This window comes from Coturnix japonica, chromosome 7 (assembly GCF_054131305.1).
Source record: "Coturnix japonica strain WE chromosome 7, WE-NBRP24, whole genome shotgun sequence".
Taxonomy (NCBI): Eukaryota; Metazoa; Chordata; class Aves; order Galliformes; family Phasianidae; genus Coturnix; species Coturnix japonica.
Genome location: NC_140669.1, coordinates 3,638,105 through 3,656,949, shown reverse-complemented (window position 1 = coordinate 3,656,949; position 18,845 = coordinate 3,638,105). Strand labels below are relative to the sequence as shown.

General features: G+C 53.4%; 2 protein-coding genes across 3 annotated transcripts; both read right to left on the bottom strand.

Moving 5' to 3' along the window:
- Window positions 1-65: 65 nt before the first annotated feature.
- On the bottom strand, window positions 66-731 carry LOC146760050 (uncharacterized; the record flags this gene model as incomplete). The annotated part of the gene is given in 6 exon segments (XM_085552958.1): window positions 66-123; window positions 125-186; window positions 188-253; window positions 255-373; window positions 376-526; window positions 528-731. Coding segments are annotated over 6 exon segments (660 nt in total), but the record flags the coding sequence as incomplete, so codon positions are not given.
- Window positions 732-1,530: 799 nt separating this feature from the next.
- Window positions 1,531-9,382, bottom strand: GALNT5 (polypeptide N-acetylgalactosaminyltransferase 5). Of its 2 annotated transcripts, XM_015869219.3 has the most exons (10): window positions 8,020-9,382; window positions 6,187-6,353; window positions 5,769-5,888; window positions 5,536-5,671; window positions 5,076-5,195; window positions 4,648-4,765; window positions 4,183-4,506; window positions 2,819-2,899; window positions 2,549-2,707; window positions 1,531-1,878 (listed from the first exon to the last, which is right to left on the bottom strand). In XM_015869219.3, exons 1-10 carry the CDS (start codon window positions 9,123-9,125, stop codon window positions 1,738-1,740), a joined length of 2,472 nt encoding a protein of 823 aa, XP_015724705.2. In that variant the 5' UTR covers window positions 9,126-9,382; the 3' UTR covers window positions 1,531-1,737. The 2 variants fall into 2 exon arrangements, 1 of the variants encoding a protein (XP_015724705.2); XR_014948180.1 differs by lacking the exons at window positions 1,531-1,878; window positions 2,549-2,707; window positions 2,819-2,899 and having other exon boundaries at window positions 5,076-5,256; window positions 8,020-9,265.
- Window positions 9,383-18,845: the final 9,463 nt, after the last annotated feature.

Sequence of the window (18,845 nt, the reverse complement as noted above, 5' to 3'; positions counted from 1 at the left end):
AGTGGGAAGGCCCTGCAGAGAATCAGGACAGGCTGATTGCTGGGCTGAGGGTAATGGGGTGAAGTTCAATGGGATCAGCTGCCGGGTGCTGTGCTTAGGCCACAACAACCCCATGCAGTGCTACAGATGCATGGAAGGCTGGAAAAGGATCTGGGGGTATTTGTGGGTGGCTGTTGACCATGAACCAGCAGTGTGCCCACGTAGCCAAGAAGGCCATCAGCATCCTGGCTGTGTTAGCAGCAGTGTGGCCAGCAGGAGCAGGTGCTGATTGTCCCTCTGTACTCAGCTCTGGTGAGGCTGCACCTCAGTGCTGTGTTCAGTTTTGGGCCCTTCTCTACCAGAAAGACCTCGAGGTCCTTAACTGTGCCCAGAGGAGGCAGCAGAGCTGTGCAGGATCTGAGTGCAGTCCTATGGAGGGCAGCTGAGGGAGCTGAGATTGTTTGGTGTGGAGGTTCAGCAGTGCCCTTATGGCTCTCTACAGCTCCTGAGAGGAGGTTGGAGTGAGGTGGAGGCTGGCCTCTGCTCCCAGGTAACAGCAAAAGGATGAGAGGCGATGGCCTCGCATTGTGGCAGGGGAGGGGCAGGTTGGGTGTTAGGAAACATTGGCAGAGCCACCATCCCTGGGGGTGCTCAAGGTCTGTGGGGATGTGGCACTGAGTGGTCAATGGGCACAGTGGGGGTGGGCTGAGGTTGGACTTGATAATCCTAGAGGTCTTTTTCAACCTTAAGAGTCACTATGATAATTTTATAACATTTGGGACAGAACAGTGGGAATGTGGGGGGGAGTGAAAGGGGGGGTAGCTCCAGGGGGTCAGGACTGGAGGCTCAGCCCCATTCTGGAAGTAATTGCTCTCTGTAGTCACTGCTGTGCTGGGTTAGGAGCTGTGTGGCTGTGCTGGGATCCATGCATCCCTGTGCATCACCAGCAGTCCCTGAGGGTGTGCTTGGGTCTGAGTCAGACACCAGCACTGCAGCGACCACTGACACAGGCACAGGGGGATGAAGGCACTGGGACAATGCTGGGGATGGGATGTGACCATGACATGGGAACGTGCCGTGACTGTTCAGTGACAAATGATTGAATGTCAGCAAACAGCATTTAATGAAATTCACGCTCCTGATACAACATGACTGCACAAACAACATCTGTGCCATTTTTCTGATAGCGACTGCAGGCGAGCAGCACGAAGGGGGGAGATAAAATCAGGAAGACATATGGAGCAGGAGCCAATTGTGGAAAGCTGTTAGGGCACTCAATGGTTTGGCAGACGCAGGCTGTCAAGTGCTGTCAGCACTGATCCTCAATGTGAAGGGTAACATTATGCCGTGCCTCTTGACCTCAGAGAGGAACGAGCTGCTCTGTACCAGCCTGGAAATGCTGGGCAACAATGTGCAGCCACACCAGTGCCCACAGCCACCCCACGGTGCCCTGCTGGCTGCACACAGAGCAGGGAGCCCAGAGGTCTTCCTGTCAGCATGTGCTGCTCCTGGGGACATTACAGAAGGTCAGTGTACAAAAGGACAGAAGACTTCAGAAAATATTTCCATTTAATAACGCATAAAACAATGTGGGTTTTTGCCTCATAGTTGAAGGAAAACCACATTTTCAGTGTCCTTACACAGGCTGTGCTGTGCTGGTTGCTCTGAGCTCTCTCTGTGCTGGTTCAATTCCTGCTTGAATGAGAACTCCTGTCTCTGTCCCTGCTGTTGGATGTCTTGTGGTGGCCCCGTGCTCCATCATGCCACATGGTAGCTGCCAAACCTCCACTGCTGGTAGCGGTTGGTGGTGGTACATGTGCCCACCCTCAAGGCCAGCAGCACCGGGTGCACGAGCAGGCAGGTGGGTGGATGCTGGTGCTGCACCATGAGGTGCTCAGCCTGTGGAGAGAGTGATCATTTGGGTTCACATCTGCACAACTTTCCTCACATAACCCCAGTGCCAGAGAGGCTCTGCCCCAGGGCTGCCCCTATTGGGGCATTCTGTGCCTGGCCTGCAGTGCTTGGCACACAGACAGTAACACTGAGGGGGAACAGTCCTCAAAGGACACACGGATTTCTGTCTGGGCAAAAATTGGACAGCACTGCACATGCCATGCCACCCCTCTCCCCATAATGCATGGAAGTATTACTGCTTTGGGCTGAAGAGAAGTGGGGTCTTTGCTATAGGTTGAGGTGTTAAGTCACAGCTACTGTTCTTCCTTCCTAAACTAGGAGTGTTGCCAAAGATGCCAGTTCCTCAGAGCAAAGCCCCACAGGGGGCTGGCACAGGCACTGCAGTGCAGGTCACAAAGTTAAGTACCAATTCTCTCCTACTCAAAACTCTTCTTAAAAACAAAACAAACAAACACACTGTGAACAGAACACCAGTGGATACCAATACCAGTATAAGTGCTACCCATCACCTGGTCTGCCACCAGGGCTCTTCTGGCTGTCACCACACTGCAGATGGCGCAGCCCTACCGTGGTGCTTCCCTCCTGCTCTGGACACATGGTGTGTGGCCAAGCAGCCAGGATTGGGAGCTGTGGGGAGGGCTGGGATGCTACTCACCAGCTCAGGGCGCGCTGCCATAGAGCTGTGCCTCCAGGCCAGGCTGCTCTCCCAGCCCCCACACGGCTGCAGTCCTGGTGCTCCTGCAGCACCCATGGGCACCACACACAGCTCTCCGTGCCGCAGCAGCCGCAGCCAGGTGTAGTTGAAGTGCTGTGCCTGTGGTAGGGATGGGTGATGGGGGACCTCTGCCAGGAGCCCGGGAGCTGCTCCCTCAGGGGCAGGGACACATGCCACAGATGGCACTGCGTGCTCCATGCAGCACCTTACCTTGTTGTTAACATCACATGCCTGCAGAGCCAGAGTGGTGTTCTGTGCAGTAACGCAGCGTGACGTGGCTACGTTCACAAGCTGGAAAACAGCACCGACATGCATGCTGAGACATCAAATGTCACAAAGAGCACAGGCAGTCCCCATGCCAGCACTGATTAACACTGCCCTCTTAATGGGGGGAAGCAGAGCCACCACATCATTCCTCCTTGGTGCGTGTCAGTGCACACGGCTCTGCTACACATTTCTCCTGCAGGAGAAACCCAAACCCAGCCCCTTCCGGAAGCACTCAAAGCAGGACAAGAGGAGCTCTTTGCAGTACACAGCACTGGGTCAGGTTGCTGAAAGCAGCTCCAGGTTCTGCCCACTGTCTGAGGCTCTGTGGCTGAGAGGACTGCACGCAGGGACGGCAGCAGCCATGGCTGCAGGCACTGTCACCAAATCCCAGTCCCTGCAGGGCCTTTAATTCCCTGCAAACATGGCTCCTTTCCTTCTCTCAGAACGGCTGAAGAATTCCCGAATTAATCCCAGGGAATAAGCAGGCTGTTCAGAGCACAGCTCCCAGCTAAACTTGGTTAGGGTTCAGCACAGCTGGAATTTGCAGAGCTAGCTGAAAAACAGATTTTCTGCCCTATTAAATTTTGAGAATGAAGATAAAAGAGCAATTCAGGTGGCCTGAATCAGGACAAAGCACGGCAGCACCATGGACACTTTCACAGGCACAGAACTGAGAAGCGGAGGTTGTGGTTCCACTGAAACAAAGGTCCCTGTGTATGGCCTCACTGCTCTGCACTGGATGTGATGTGGGGTTTTACTGCTCTGGATGAAGCAGAAAACCTAAAGAAGCAAATGCTTTCCAGAAATTCCATGTCTTCCATGTCCTCGAGGCTATTGCTGCTCAGCCCGGCTTGCTGTGGATCTCCTGGGCCTGTTCTCAGACACACAGGGTGTGAGCCCTCCGGGTTGCACTGCTGGCATCACTGCAACTCATCTTACAAAGCGGGCACTTCCCCGATGTGACTGCGATCAGAGACCGCAAGCAACTGAGCGCAATGTCTTGGCGGAACTCCTGAGCAGAGCGGCGATGTGCTGCACCCTGCTGGTGGGCATGGAACGGAATGGCACAGAACTGTACAGCCCTACGGTCAAACTGCCCCTCGGAACCGGTTACTTTTAGCCCTTCTCAAAAATTGACTGTTCTGTGAGGAGTTTATAGAAACTTCACAGACATACAGCAGAATCCTGACTGTTGCCATGGATTGAAGACCCACTACCTCATTCCAGGTGCACCAAGATGACTCCACGCCTTTAATCCAAGCCAGCGAGGCCAGGTTTAAAGGAGAGGAGCATCACTCGGTACCTACCAGCCCGCTGGCCTTCACCAGGGGAGCCGCCAAGTCTGGGTACACATTCTCCAGGTACCAGTGGAAGCTGTGGCACTGCAGCCTCTCCCGCAGTGCTTTCTGCTGGCTCAGGTCACCCAGCTCAGGGCGCCGCTGCAGCAGGTGGTACGCGTGGCCATAGAACAGCTCCTTGTAGTCGTCCAGCCAGACCTCAGCCACACGCGCCAGGTTCCTCTCCACCGTTCTCACCCGATCCTTTGGGAACGAGTAGGGGTTGTCGTTCCTGAAGATGTGCCCCACTCTGGAGCACGGGATGATTTCAATCTCTCCTCCGCACATCCAGACCTGAGGAGCAGAGGATGCCTGGGCAGGAACTCTGCGCTCTGGCTTTGTGCAAGGCAGAAGAGAAGCAGCAAGGGGCTGGGGGCTGTGCCTGCAGGATTGCCCAGAGCAGGCATGCAGAACAGGCTGCCAAAAGTGACCTACCTTGAATGAAAGCTCCATGTTTTCACCTCCCCAGACATCCAGACCTGAGTCATACGTTCCCAGCTCAAAGAAGTACTTCTTCTCAATGGAGAACAAGCCCCCCGCCATTACCGGGCACCTGCATCAGGCAGCAAGGTGCAGGTCAGTAGGTCAGAACACACCTGTCCCCTTCACCTTCACCAAGAGATCACCCACAAGCAGGGCTGTGAGGTGCCTGGGGATGGTGTGTGGGCTTGCACTTACAGCACAGACCCTGGGACCCAGCCTTTTGGTGCCGACTGATAAAGGTAACATTAAAAACACAATATTTGGTGGCTGGGGCTTTGCCACGGCCAGTGGGGTGATGCCCTGTGTCACACCACCAGCACAGAGTGAGCTGCTAACTGCAAACAGGCGGGCTCCCAAAGCTCTCAGATTTGCCTCTGTACCTTATTATATCAGTTTCCTTGAGTTTGTTTTTCTCAATGACTTCTTGTGGAATCTGCTTCCATCCAAAATTCATCGGCCAAGTAAAAATCCCACGCTGAAAGTTATCCACTGTCATGTAGCTGAACAGGGCAGAGATGGAGATGACGAATTCTGAGTCACATTCCTGATTGAAATGTCACCCTTAATGAACAAAGAAGAACGTCTGTACCTAATTAAAGCAGGATTCTAACAAATTTCATCAGGAATTCTCTTCATCTACAACAGCAGAACCATTCAGACTGGAGAAGACCTCTAAGATCCCAACACACCCCGCCAGGCCTACTGCCCACATCCCTCAGTGCCACATCTCCACAGCTCTGGGACACCCCCAGGGATGGTGAATCAGATTCTTGCTATTACATTCTGACACAGAGTGAGGGCTCTCCTAGTGCCATGGCAGGATGACCTAGGCCATGTTACCTCATGTCCTTGTCGCTGATCACCTCGATGACAGGACAGGCCACCCTGGCACGGTGCAGGCGGACACGCTCTAGCAGTGGCTCCAGCCAGCCCACATTGCACTCCACGTGTGAGTCCAGGAAGGTCAGCACGGTGCCTACGGGCAGGAGTTGTGGTACCATCAGGTGTGTGCCAGCAGCCCCTGGCAGTGCTGGGCCACGTAGGGAGCTCCAAATGCCCCGGCTCTGTCTCACCTCTGGCAACCTGTGCACCCGCCAGCCGGGCCCGAATGAGACCATGCCTTTCTCTGAGGTGCAGGACTTTCACCTTCGGGAACTGCGACATGTATGCATCCAGCTTCTCCTTGAGGTAGTCTGGGAGAGAAAAGCAGAGCGAGGCTGACAGACCCATCTTGCACCTATCTCCAGGTGTGAGAAGCGATGGGCAGAGAGCTCCTGGAAGTTCTCAAGGACACACAGGTGTCTGCAGGGCAGGGACACAAGCTGGCATAGCTCATCACCAGCTGGTTTGTGGAGTCACTGTGCATGCATGGTAATACATCAGGAGAAAAATGCGATTTCTTACTAGTATTCAAAGTGAAGAACAAAGAACAAATGGTGCTCTGGCCTTGAGCTGTCTCAGCTTAACTAAGGTAGAAGCAGCTTCACTCACCTTTAGTGCTGAAGTCGTCCACCAAGATGAGCTCCTGGAGCAGATGTGGGGGGGAGCGGCTGAGCACGCTGTGCACTGAGCGCAGCAGTGTGGACCACACCTCATCCACAAAGCACATGATGACGGTGGTGGTTGGCAGGTCGTCGTGAACCTGCTGCTCCAAGCACCTGCATGGAGGGCAGTGATGGGTTTGTCACTGCTGACCCACAGCCAAACGTAATTCACCACTTTCTGCGGCTCCCTTTCTTTGCTAACTACACAGAACATACATACATAAATGCATACATTTTATATACATGCATGCATATTAATTCTATATAACTAATGTTAAGCAAATTCTTTTGAAACTGCACCCCTACACAGGCCTCTAAAGAAAAGCAGCCTGCAGCCTTTACGTTCTGCTGATGTCCCTTTGAAATCAGGGAGGTGTATGCTCTGACTGCTGGGGTTGCTTTGGAGATTGCTCCCTCAGGTCTCCTGTCCTGTCCATAGCCTGGCACTGCCGCCCTGACCTGCACGGTGCTCAGACACACCATGCAGTGCCATACAGCATGCAGCCTTTGTTTCAGCCAGGAAATCTGGGTTCCTACCTAATCCTAGACAAACTGCCCCAGAGTGACTGTGGCAGTGATGTGGGAGGAACTGGGGCACGTGGGGACCCACCTCTATTTGGCCAAGGTGTTGTTAGCCAGATAGCCAGGCATTATCCCAGATACAAAACGGATGTGACTTCCTTCTCAGCAGAACTCCTGACTAACCAGAGGCGGGCAGTGCTCCTGCAAGTCTGTTCTGCATTGCAGCTCCCAGTGCTCAGCCCTCAGCTCCGGTTTTACTGCAGGCAGCTCTCGCTCTGCATACAGGTGGCTTCTGTATGTGACACCTCCTGCTCACTGGGAAGCTGCCATGGCTGCCTTCCTCCTCCCCTGCCCTGTTCCTCCCTGCCAGGACCTCCAATGGCTCACAGAACAACACAGGAATGCACATGCATTGACTGGGACAGGGCACAGCACAAACTCCACGTCAAAGCTCCTGTGACAGACAGGAGGATTTGTGCCCCACAGGTCTCCCACCTGCCCCCTGTGCCATTTGCAGAACCAACAGCACGTTTTGCAGGGGAAAGGGGATGAGGGGTCTACAGAACCACAGAACCATTAAGGCTGGAAAAGACCTCTAGAATCCCCACGCCCAACCCCACCCACCCCACCATGCCCACGTCCCTCAGTACCACACCCCCATGGCTCTAAAACAGCCCCAGGGACAGTGACCCCTCGCTCCCCCACTCCCTGAGCAGCCTGTGCCAGTGTCCGCCCACCCTCTGGAGAAGGAATTGCCCCTAATACACAACCTAAGACTCCATGGTGCAATGTGAGGCCAACACCTCTCACCCCATTGTATTTGCTTTTCAATCACCACTCTGCCAACAGTCCCAAGGTTTGCAGAGCTGACACCCTGTGCTGGGCAGCAGGATAATAATGGTTGGAAAAGGAGTGAACCTGGGATGTCCCCATTGTCACATTGGCCACAGCCACATCCTTGTGTCGGCAAACAGCAGGCAGCTTCGGCTGGATTGCCAGCTACTCTCCAGGTGGGTGCCAGCCCCTGATGTCATGGGCATGGAATGCTCCTGATACCCAGGCACACTGGCTGTGTGTGGAACCAAACACATGAGCACTGAATGGTGCCACACCTGATACGGTACACCTGATATACACCAAGCTACATGCCCTCACCTCTCTGGTCAGCAGGCACAGCCAGTTAAGCCACACTGGAAGTTCTCCCAGACTCACCGTTACCATCATCACTCACCCAGCAGCGTGGCAAAGCAGGGCTTACCCAGCAGGCCTGGTGTCTGCTATGGCTCGGTCCACAGGGATCAAATCACTGAGGAAGACGTTAAAGTTTCCTTCCTTCCATCGACTTTTGGCTTCTTCTTGTTTGTCATCAGGGACTGCCACTGGATGTCCAAACTGCCCAGGTGCCTGGGGGTCTCTGGGCACCAGTGTGACATCCATGGCCAGGACCCGGTGTGTGCCGATGGCTGCTGCCTCCTTCCCACCCAGCTCAGGGGCCATCCCTTGTCCTGCTGCTGCTGCCGTGGGGGTGCCACGGCCTGGGGCGTGCTGTGCTGCAGTCCTGATGGTGATGTGTGTGGCAGAGGTGCCATTGCTCCCTGGTACTCGGTGCAGTTCTTGGCTCCTGGTCAAGTTTCCCCCAGAGTTGAAGCCAGGGCTGGGGGCTGCAAAGTTAGTGAGGTTGACACCCTCTTTGCTAACAAGGACGAAGTGCTCAGGAGGAGACACTGTGTTCTCTCCCTCTCTGCTCTCCGCTACCCGGGCTGTCGGGGCGGCCCCCCCCAGGTGCGGACTGCCGCGGGCACCGCGTTCGGGTCCCTCCGTCCCGTTTCGCTTTGCAGGGGACGGGGCTTTGGGGGATAGAGCTCTGCCCCCCGCCGTTCCCGGCGGTGCCCCCGGCTCTCCGTCCCCGCGAACAGTCCGAGCCGCCGCCGCGTCCCCCTCCCGAGCCGGTGCCACGTCGTGCGGGACGGACACCCGCGCCACCGTCCCCCCCGGTCGCACTCCTCCGCTCGGGGCGGCCGATTCCGGGGGGCTCCGCTCCCCACCCGGACCCCGCTGCCCTGCTGACGCCGTCGGCGCTCTCTCCCCGTCCGCGCCCCCACGCGGCCCCGCGGCCGCCGCCAGCCCCGCCGCCGTAGCCCTCGGGGGAACGTGGTCCCGGCGGCTGCCGCCCTCCGGCTCCGGGGGGGCTCTCCATGGCCGGCCCCGCTCACGCCGCCCCCGTCCCACGGCTGCCCGCGCACCGACGTCGCCGAAGGAGAGCCGGAGCGCGGCCATGTCAAAGAGCAGCCAGATGACGGAGGCCACGAAGACGAACGCCAGCGCCCGGCCGCTGCCGCGGAACAGCTTCCGCAGCCCGTTCATCCTCCCAGCGAGCCCCCCGGGGCGGGTCCGGGCCGCCTTGCCTGGGGGTGGGCGGCGCGGTCCCCTTTCCCTGCCCGGCTCAGCGCAACGCGAGGGAAAACTCAGCCGCAGCCCCGGCCGCCCGCCGTTCCCTGCCTGCGTGGCAGTCCCCCCCCGCCGCCCGCCGGCCCTCGGGCCCGCAGCATCGCGCCCCGCTCGCCCGTCCGCTGTGCGCAACCCAAGAGGAAAGAGGGGAAGGGGGCGGCGGGACAAGGTTTCCTTCTCCCCACCCCACCCCACCCCGCCCAGCCTCGCACTGTAACCCAACACCCCTGCACAGGAGGAAACTATTGCCGCTCATTACACCGCCAGCTCTATGCCGGGCTCTTACCTTCCGCGCCGCCCCGGCTACTAACTGCGTTCGCAGAACTTTGTCGGGAGGTGTTGCTGCGCTTCGTACCGCCGCAACGCTCCCTCGCTGCCTTCGGAGCACCCTACAGCATTAAATCCTCGTTAGCTCCGCAGCCAGGAGCGAGTGTGTTCGGCGTTGCCCGCTGGCAGCGCACAGCACCGCTCGGGCTGCCGACGGCTCATTTACTCGACGGCACAGACGGGGAGCACGATGAACGCCGCACCGGGGCTGCGGGGCGGTGACGTGGCACGGCCCGGCGGGGCTCGGAGCGCTGCGCTCCGAGGGGGAAAAAGCTGGAGTCAGTAGTTTGCAGCTCTTGAAATCTGGCATCGGTGACCTTAAAGCCAAGGCGCAGCGTGGCGTGACAAAGTGACAGATTTTTCCAAGCCCGGGCTCCGACGCACCGCAGCGCCCGCATGAATATTGAAAGATCAAGAAGCAAATGGCAAAACGCTCCGTTCCTACTTAAGTAGCAGGTTCTGAGCCCAGCCCCTGCTCGTGCTGCGGGCTGTGGGTGCATCTTCCTGGCACAGGTGGCAGCTCTCTGGTTTACCAGGGCTGTGCAGCTCTTCTCCCCTGCCGTGTGAGCAGCTGTGCTCCGGGAGGATGTGTGTGTGCATGGTGTGCGCTGAGGGATCCTCAGGAAGAGGGGGGAGGGATAAGGTTGCAAAGGGATGGTTAAAAGGGAAAAGATGAAGGTTCGGAGTCAAGACTGAATGCAGAATAAATAATCCCTTCGGCGTAAAAGGGAAAGTTTGAGATAAACCACAGGCTGTGGTTTCCTTCTGCATGCTGGCACTGGTTCCTGGTTTTACTTCAGCTCCTCAGTGCAGACCCCTGGAGCCACCCCACAGGGAGGATCTGGACCTCTGAGCTGTGCTCTGCAGTGGGAAGGGGCAGCCCTGCTCTCGCCCTGCCCACAGCCCCACGCAGGGCAGGTCCCTGCACTCCAGTGGCTGATCTCCAGCCTGGGTCAGAGCAGGGCTGCTGGGTCACTCAGGCACGGCCACGTCTCGCTCCGTCCTCCTTGGCAAGTGTAAGCATTCCAGATCCCGGTGCAGACTCCTGGCACAAGGCAGCTGCTTTTGCAGGGAGAAATTCTCTAACTGAGGCTCCTCTGTCATTAAAGCAATCCAAAGCTCAGACTGAAAAGCACTGAAGCAAGATAACTTGTAGATGAAATCTCAGTCTTTTTCTTCTGGCACAGCAGTGCGCTGGAGGTGACCGAACATGATGATAACTCTGTATCATAGTTTCTTAGTGTATAAAAACAATTGTTCAGAGAGGAACTGGAGAGGAATGGTCCCATACTGAAGGCTGGCAGGCTTGAAAAATTGTCTTTCTTGTCTGGAGCAGAAAAGACCCAGCAAAGTCAAAGGCAGAACATTGGGCCATGGATGCCAAAATGGGGTACTTGGGATTGGTCAGACCACACAGAATGCACGGGGCCTTTCCTGGAAATGGCAGAGAACAGCTGGGTTGTTCAGGAAGCACTCAAGCTCTTCCTCTCACTGCCATGCAGGATCTGCCATATCTTCATTACTTAATGTCTTAATTACTTCTCTGCAGTTGAACACCAGAGTGTTTCCTTCATGGTCAGGTGGCACAGACATGGACACAGGTATTGCATTAAGAAAACCATGCTGGAAATCACATTTACAGAAGGCCTGCTCAGTGCACACAGGGACAGCAGAGGAGAGAAGTGTATGAGCAGGAATGCCAATGGGAGAAGGGAAGATTTCCCATGGAAGGATCCCACTCACAATGGCTGTGTGTGTTCTGCCACCACCTTTGCTGTACCTGTGGGTCACTTCCTCCCATGCCCAATCACCACAGCTCTTCCCATCCACGCTCCCAGTTATGAAACCATGATTTTGTTCCTGAGACATAACCGTGCCTACAAGTGATAATCAGCCACTACAATAACTTTATTTGTGAATGATTTGTTCATTGAGATTTTGAGTTCCATAAAGTATTAATTATGTTCAGTAAGAATGATATGACAAATCTCTCTATGTCTGTGTATGTTCTCTGAGGTCCTTCTGGGCTTTGAATCTGCTGGTTAACTTTAATGAAATCTGACAGAGCAATACACATCTCAAAGACCTCAGGTCCCAGAGCCGAGGAAGGGAAGCCCCAGCTCAGTGCCCCACTGAAGGGAAAGCTGGATGCTCTGCCATGGCAACAGGCAGCAGAGAACCCACACTGTGGTCAGAAAGGCCTGGATGGAGGCTGTACTCCAGCAGTCCTTGGCCTTGCTCAGTGGGTGTTATGCCCAGGGGACACAGAGACAGGGGAAGCACATCCTGTGCCAGGCTTGGCTTTGGGCTCCTTGGCTTTGGGCTCCTTCCCCAGCGGAGCAGGTTTGGCAGGGCAGGCAGTGACTCACGGGGTGGGGAATGGAGCTGGGCTCCTCCATTCCTGTTGTGCTCCTCTGCAAATAAATCTAATGCTGCTTGCCAGAGAGCTGTACCCCTGGGAGGAAGCACCTCTCTCCATCTGAGGTTAAGGATGAGCCCTGAGCTGCTTCTCAATAGGACTCACCACCTTGTGTGAATTAACTTCCCAAGTGCAGTACAGTATTGCCCCAATGAAGCAGGTATGCTCAGTGCCTGAACAGATGTGTACTACAACATGTTGGTAAATCACTGAGATCAGAGTCTCTGGTTATCAGGTGAGTTTCAGCTCTGTGCTGCTCTGTGCCGACAGGCAGTCCCTGGGTTCCACCCCCCTGCACCAAGTGCAGTCCTGTGCAGCACCTCCTTTCTCTTAACACAGAAAGTCAGGCAAAAAAGAATGAGGAAACGTTAAAGCTGGCATATGCTGGTAGCCTGTGTGGGATGCTGGGGGAGTTTCTGGCTTTCCTGAAATCTCAGCTCTCAGTAATTGCTCCTGCAGTCAGATGAGATGGAACGTTTTGCTTTGGAAGGAAAGTTTATGGTCTGGTTCTGCGGCGAAGCTGCCAAGCTCTCGATGTAGAAAACTGGCGAATATCAGGCAGTTCTGTGGTGTGGGCTGAAACATCTGAACATTAGGAGACTGAACTTTACATTGCTGTTTTTAAAGATCTTTTGGTGTGGGGCTGACCCTGCTGTTATGGGGCGGGATTTGGGGCACGTAGTGCTGGGGAAGCTCTGTTCTCAGGTGGCCATCTGCACGAGTCATGTTTGAGGGCAGCTTTCCCCCAAATGAAGCTGGTTATGTAAGGAAAGATTAGAAAAGCCATTTATTTTCCCTTCTTTTTTTTGTATAAATAGTGACCCAGATTTCCGCATACCCATAGATGGGAGCGCATGCGCCGGGATTGGGAATGGAAACAGCAGTGGGGCCCACAATTTGCATAGAGGTCATGTTTGGCTAATGTGTGTCTTGTAGGAGCAGACAGCATGTAAAAGAGGACGGTTACAACCTGACCCAGCGATGTTTTTAAATTTCAAATTATGCATAAAGTATGCATTCAATTAATTAGGGAATTCGTTAAGAAGAGACGAGCAAAGCAACTAGTTAGCAGCACGCACCGCTTAGTAATGCGAGCCACTTTCTATAATTGTTATATATCATTTGTCTCATAACATTATCCTTTGATAAATTATTGCAGCATAATATGATATATGTAGCTTATTAACAGTTTCATTAATTACTATTAGAGCAAAGACACTCTGAAATCTGGCGCACATCGGAACAAATGTTGAAGCAGATGGTTGAAATTAGTGGAAAGCGATTGGATGCTGAACCCTTTTACCTAATTACGTTATTACATCAAAATAGTTAAATTTGTCAAGTTGTCAGCAAAGTGCTGGGAATGGCCAGAGATTTTGTGTTGCATTTAGGCGACGACGGCCTCACATTGCACCAGGGGAGGCTCAGGTGGGATGTGAGGGACAATTCCTTCTCCAAAGAGCAGCCAGGCACTGCTCAGCTGTGCAGGGAGTGGGGGGACACCCACATACTCCTGTATGTGCTTGGCTCATAGGGTGGGGTGTGTGGAGCTTGTGCAAAATGATTATTTCATATTTGAGGTACTGGACTGCTCTCTGAAGTTATACATTCTTTCCTCTTCCTCCTGCCTGAAAGGCTACATAGTGTTTTACACATTGAAGCAGCTCATTTCCTGCTCTAATTTCTGTACATGACATTTTTAAGAGAAGAGAAGCACTTTCTTCAGCACACAGGTGTGTGTTTGCTGTGTGGCACAGACAGCTCTGTGTTGGTACCTGAAGTGAGCTGTGCATGCAGGGCTGCTTCCATCTGCTCATTGCAAGCCATCTCTCCTCTGGCACAAAGTGAATATTTGGAGTTCTGACATCACCAGAAGCAATTGTGGGAGATTCTCTTGAGATGTTTTTAGTGCTGATCTTGACATTGGCATAGGTTGAGGCCAGCAAAGGCCAGGGAGTCCCAAAGGGAGAGCTGGCCAACATGGGGTGGCACCAGCTATCCTGAGGATGAGTGAAGGTGTTTTGGTAGTTGATGGCCATGAAATAATGTGTTGTATGAAGATGGTCAGTGTGACCACCTGCAGGCAGCCAGCCACTATTGGGCTGAGTGGTTCACATGCACGGTGAGTAAGAAAGTGAAAGTTACCAGTAACCAATTGAAAGCCAGGGAAAGTGATCGGCAACATGCAGTGGACTCTTTAGACTTGCCAAACAAGATGAAATCCCTAAGCAATTTCAAAAGCCCAGAGGTTATCTGGAAATGTGTTCCTGAACTTGTTGCTGCTGTGCCCACAATAAAATCCCACCATGGCTGTACACTGAGGGGAACCAAAGCAAGGCCGTGCCAAGGGTACCTGATACAGTCACATAAGGCTGTTGGCCTGACAGATGCATGTGCTGCCATCACTGGGGAGAGCTGTCCGTGTGAGCCGGCACTGCCTGCTGTGTTACTGGGATGCCATCCTCGGAGAGCTGACAACAACCCGACCTGAAGGGCTTAGGCTGAAATTACGGCTCTCATGGGATGCCTTTGTCTCACTACCAGGCTGCGAAGTCTGACTTTGACTGGAGGAATCCGCTGCAATCCGCAGCCGCGCTCACTCGGAGCATCCCATGCCGAGGAGTCGCGCTTGCTTTTTGACCAGGAAAGTCGAATGTTTCAGAAAACAGTTGCAGGAAGGACGAATGTCCCCGTCAGACCGCATTGTGAGTGGCCTATTTCTCCTCCGGCCACAGGGTGGTGCTTTTGCCCTCTCTATAGCCCGTCGGAGCAGCAAAAATAGCTCGGAAACTGTTGACGAAAGTCTTTAATTTTAGAAGAATCACTGGGGATAGGAGCAGTTGTTCCTCGCCCCTTCCAGAAACTCTTCTCACCACCGAAGCAGAGCTGGGAGTGAACGCACACGTCCCCGGGCTGCTCTGTCCAAAGCTGTTACAGAGAGCAGAGGTTGCTTTTTCCTTCCCTTCCCTTCCCTTCCCTTCCCTTCCCTTCCCTTCCCTTCCCTTCCCTTCCCTTCCCTTCCCTTCCCTTCCCTTCCCTTCCCTTCCCTTCCCCTTCCCTTCCACCTCCCCTTTCTTTCTTGCCTCAAGATCAGCCATCTATAACGTTTTCTAAGAGTTGAGTGTAATTTCATTTGAGTTTCACAAGGCCTCCAGCTCAGTCCGAAGGCAGCTTGGTGGGCTCTCTGCTGAGTACCAGCTCTTGCTTTCAGCATTCAAATTGATCAGACCATTTCTGATGATCAGAGAGTTAAAACCAGGTGCCAGACTGCGTGTGGAGGCATAACACTGTATTTCAGTGCACAGAAATGTTAAAGCCTTGCAGTGACCCTCCACGTGTCAGCAGTTAATGCACCTCCTGCACTGAGTGCCCTGGCCCATTGAAAGTGAGCATCCCGAGGGCTGACACTGAGGCTTCTGCTGAGTACTTGCATTTCAGCTCTGTTTTTAAACTAACAGGAAAGGAAAGGCAGGCTAAGAACATATGGCTTCATGATATCTTCGGATATGGTCATTTGTTCTATTTTCCACCTGAATAAATTTAAAGGCACAGCTGAAATTAAAATGTCAAATCTCCATTTGAAATGTAATCTACTGTCATATGGATGCTATTGAATCTGTTAATAATTAGAACCCGGCACCTCAGTTTAAGTGCAGCCACTAATTCAAAGTCGTGGTATTTAACTTACTTCCCAGCAATACCGGAAACAAAGACACTGAATTGTTGACACGGGATCTTTTCTATGCATTTAGGCAGATTTGTTTACCTTTTCCTTAATTAAAGCAAATGAGATTTAGGCACCTAGCTGCCTCCCATGCCTTTGGGAATGTTCACCTTCAGAGTTATCTCCATTATAGAGGCTGCTGACGCTGTGCTGGATGCTGAACTAGAAAGGAGTGGAAGCACTTGGGAGCCTTTCCACTTGTTCCCCTCTCCCAGCTCCTGCACTCAGAAGGGGCTGCTCTGGGCTCAGCTCTTCTCCTGGCTCTGCCTCAGATCTTCCAGAAGAACCAGAGGAGCTTTTTGGGAAGCAGCCCCACCAGCGAGGAGCCCAGCAATGGGCAGCACAGATGAGACTGATTTGTGAGTGACTCCAACCACACAGGTGGGAGGCACACAGCAAAATGAACCCCAGGTTATTCTGCAAAAGCCCATCCAAATAATCAAGTGTGCAGTTTGCAGTAAATCCCAGACCTGCTCAGACTGATAATTATATGATCTCTGCTTTTTAAAGGAGCTGATGTGAGTTGGGTACTCCAAGTAAAGCCATAAGATGTATAATTCTTATCCCAGGGCTGCAGCTCGCTGTGGTGAGCTGAAGAAGTTGGGGCTCCTTGCAGGCATGGCTATGGGCAGGAGCTGCTGGGACCAGCATGAAGCATTGGATTTCTCACAGTGCATCAGAAGGACTGTGGGAGGGGAGAGTGGGAGTGTGTGCACTGAGTCACCGAACAGTTTCATGTGTTTGGGTATTTTTCTAATTATCCACGCTGGCAACTTCCAGGAATTCTCCCACCTTCTTAGGACTCGCAGTGCTGTCAGCAGCAGAGCAGTGCTGGCATCAATGGGAGGTGAGGGCTCTCAGCAGTGCACTGTTACAGCAAGGACGTGGCAGCCCACTCCTCACAGCCTTGTGGGCTTATGCAGCTATGCTGGCATGGCTGGGGAATCATCATAGAGTCATAGAATGGCCCACAGTGCTCATCCAGCTCCAACCCCCTGCTGTGCGCAGGGTCACCAACCAGCAGCCCAGGCTGCCCAGAGCCACATCCAGCCTGGCCTTGAATGCCTGCAGGGATGGGGCATCCACAGCCCCCTTGGGCAACCTGTGAACAGTGCGTCACCACCCTCTGGCTGAAAAGAGAAGGGTTACCCTCACTGCTCCATGACACTGCTTTCCCTGTAACTCACTATAAAAACCATGGAACTGTGGCACAAATGTCTAATTTACTGATCATGGGCATATTTTTATATAAAGGCTGCTGTATTTAATGGCAGTCTGCACTCACAGGTGGTCATATGCTGCAATCACATGTAGGACATGAAATGAAGACTCCGGTGTCCATGCAGTAGATGTGTGGATGATGGCACTGCTCTGTGCCTGGGAGAAAGCACTGCACATTTTTGTCATCCCAGCTACAGGTGGGAAATCCCTGTCGAGGTCCTCAGCTACGGTGTGATGGAGTTCACTAGGGGCTCTTTCAGCACAGCTGCATTTGAGGTGGCAGAAGCATTCAGAATCACAGAACCATTGAGGTTGGAAAAGCCCTTCATGACCCCCAAGCCCAACTCCACTCACCCCACTGTGTCCACGTCCCACAGTGCCACATTCCCATGGCTCTGGGGAACCCCAGGGACAGTGACCCTCCCCTCTTGGAGGGTGGGTGGTTTGACTTTGAAATCTTAGTTATCTTTTCCAATCTTAATAATTCCACTGTTCTATGAAATATCAGAGCTTTGCCTCTCCAAGAGGGATCACTAAGGCACATGTGATTCATTTCAGAAATGGGAACAAGGAAGGATTTGGATCCTAGCTGGGCCTGGGAGGCTGGGTAGAGGCTGGGCTGCTGGCACGGAGATAAGCACGGATGGTGGTGGCTGCAAACTCACCCTGAGTGGGTGTTTGGGAAGCCTGCAGCACAGCCTGGCTGGGGGAGCTGCACCAACATCTGAAACTGGAGGTGTTAAATCAGAATCATCATACAGTCTTTAAGGAAGTACATGGTTTGTGGATGGGCTTGGAGTGACCTGACCAAAACGTTTGGTGTTGTGCTGTGTTCATGGCCTGTTTCAGAGGTCTCACCTGGTCAGGCAGAGCAGAAGAGCTGGCTGTACCCCAGGTGAGCACAGCAGCTCCTGCTCTTTGCTCCTGCTTTCTCAGGCTGAGCTCCTTTTGAGACACACACACTTAAGTGTTGCTGTGACACATCCCAGCAGCCAGCAGGGGAGGACTCCAGGCCTGGAGCCCTGGCACAGTACTGGCCTTGGGTTCATCACACACGGTGAGAAGATGCACTGTTATAAGTCATCTGGAAATGTCATAAAAATAGCTTTTGCTTCTACATGAAGCAAACTGCAGGTACTAATTAGCTCAGGTGCTCTTTGCAGTGAAGCAATAGGAACACAACCTGCAACACAGCCCCATAGACATGGGCCATGTAGCCAAGAAGCCCAGTGCAGTCGGAGGGTCCTCAGGTGCAGTCAAATGCTGTTTGAGGTGCACATGCAGCTGAGCAGGTGCTCATTTTTATTTCTATTCCAAAGACATTAAATTAATTTTAGGAACGGCACTATAACTATTTTCCTGCCTCAAGGACCATTTGTTTTAAAATCATTAAAGATTTTTATATGACACCGCACTGACATTTGGTGTGAATAAATTAAGGGAATTGGTATCAAACCTCATCCCTTCTCCATAGAACCCCCCAGCATACACACGTGCAAACTTGGTGATTACAGGGTTGGCCTAATCCTCTTTGCTGGAAGCCAGTCCTGCAGCAGGCAGAAGTGTAAAGATAAGTTAGGCAGGATGAGAGGCGATGGCCTCACGTTGCACCAGGGGAGGGTCAGCCTGGGAATGAGGAACGATTCCTTCTCCAAAGAGCAGTCAGGCAGTGGCACAACCACACAGGCTCACTTTAGGGGCTCTGAGCAGCCAGCTTCACTCCCTGCAACACCCTTGGTAATGCAACGGAAAACACAGCAATGACAGCAGAGCAGCAAGGTCCCAGGCTGCATCAAACAAGGATCTACTCAAATATAACAGCTGTGGGTACAGAAATATAGGAAAAGCCTCAGGTACACAGAGATCTCCAACAAGATGCCCTCACCTCAAGTGCTGCCCCTTAAATGAGGTCTGGGAAGGTGTGGATCCTTGCTCCAGCCCTTCT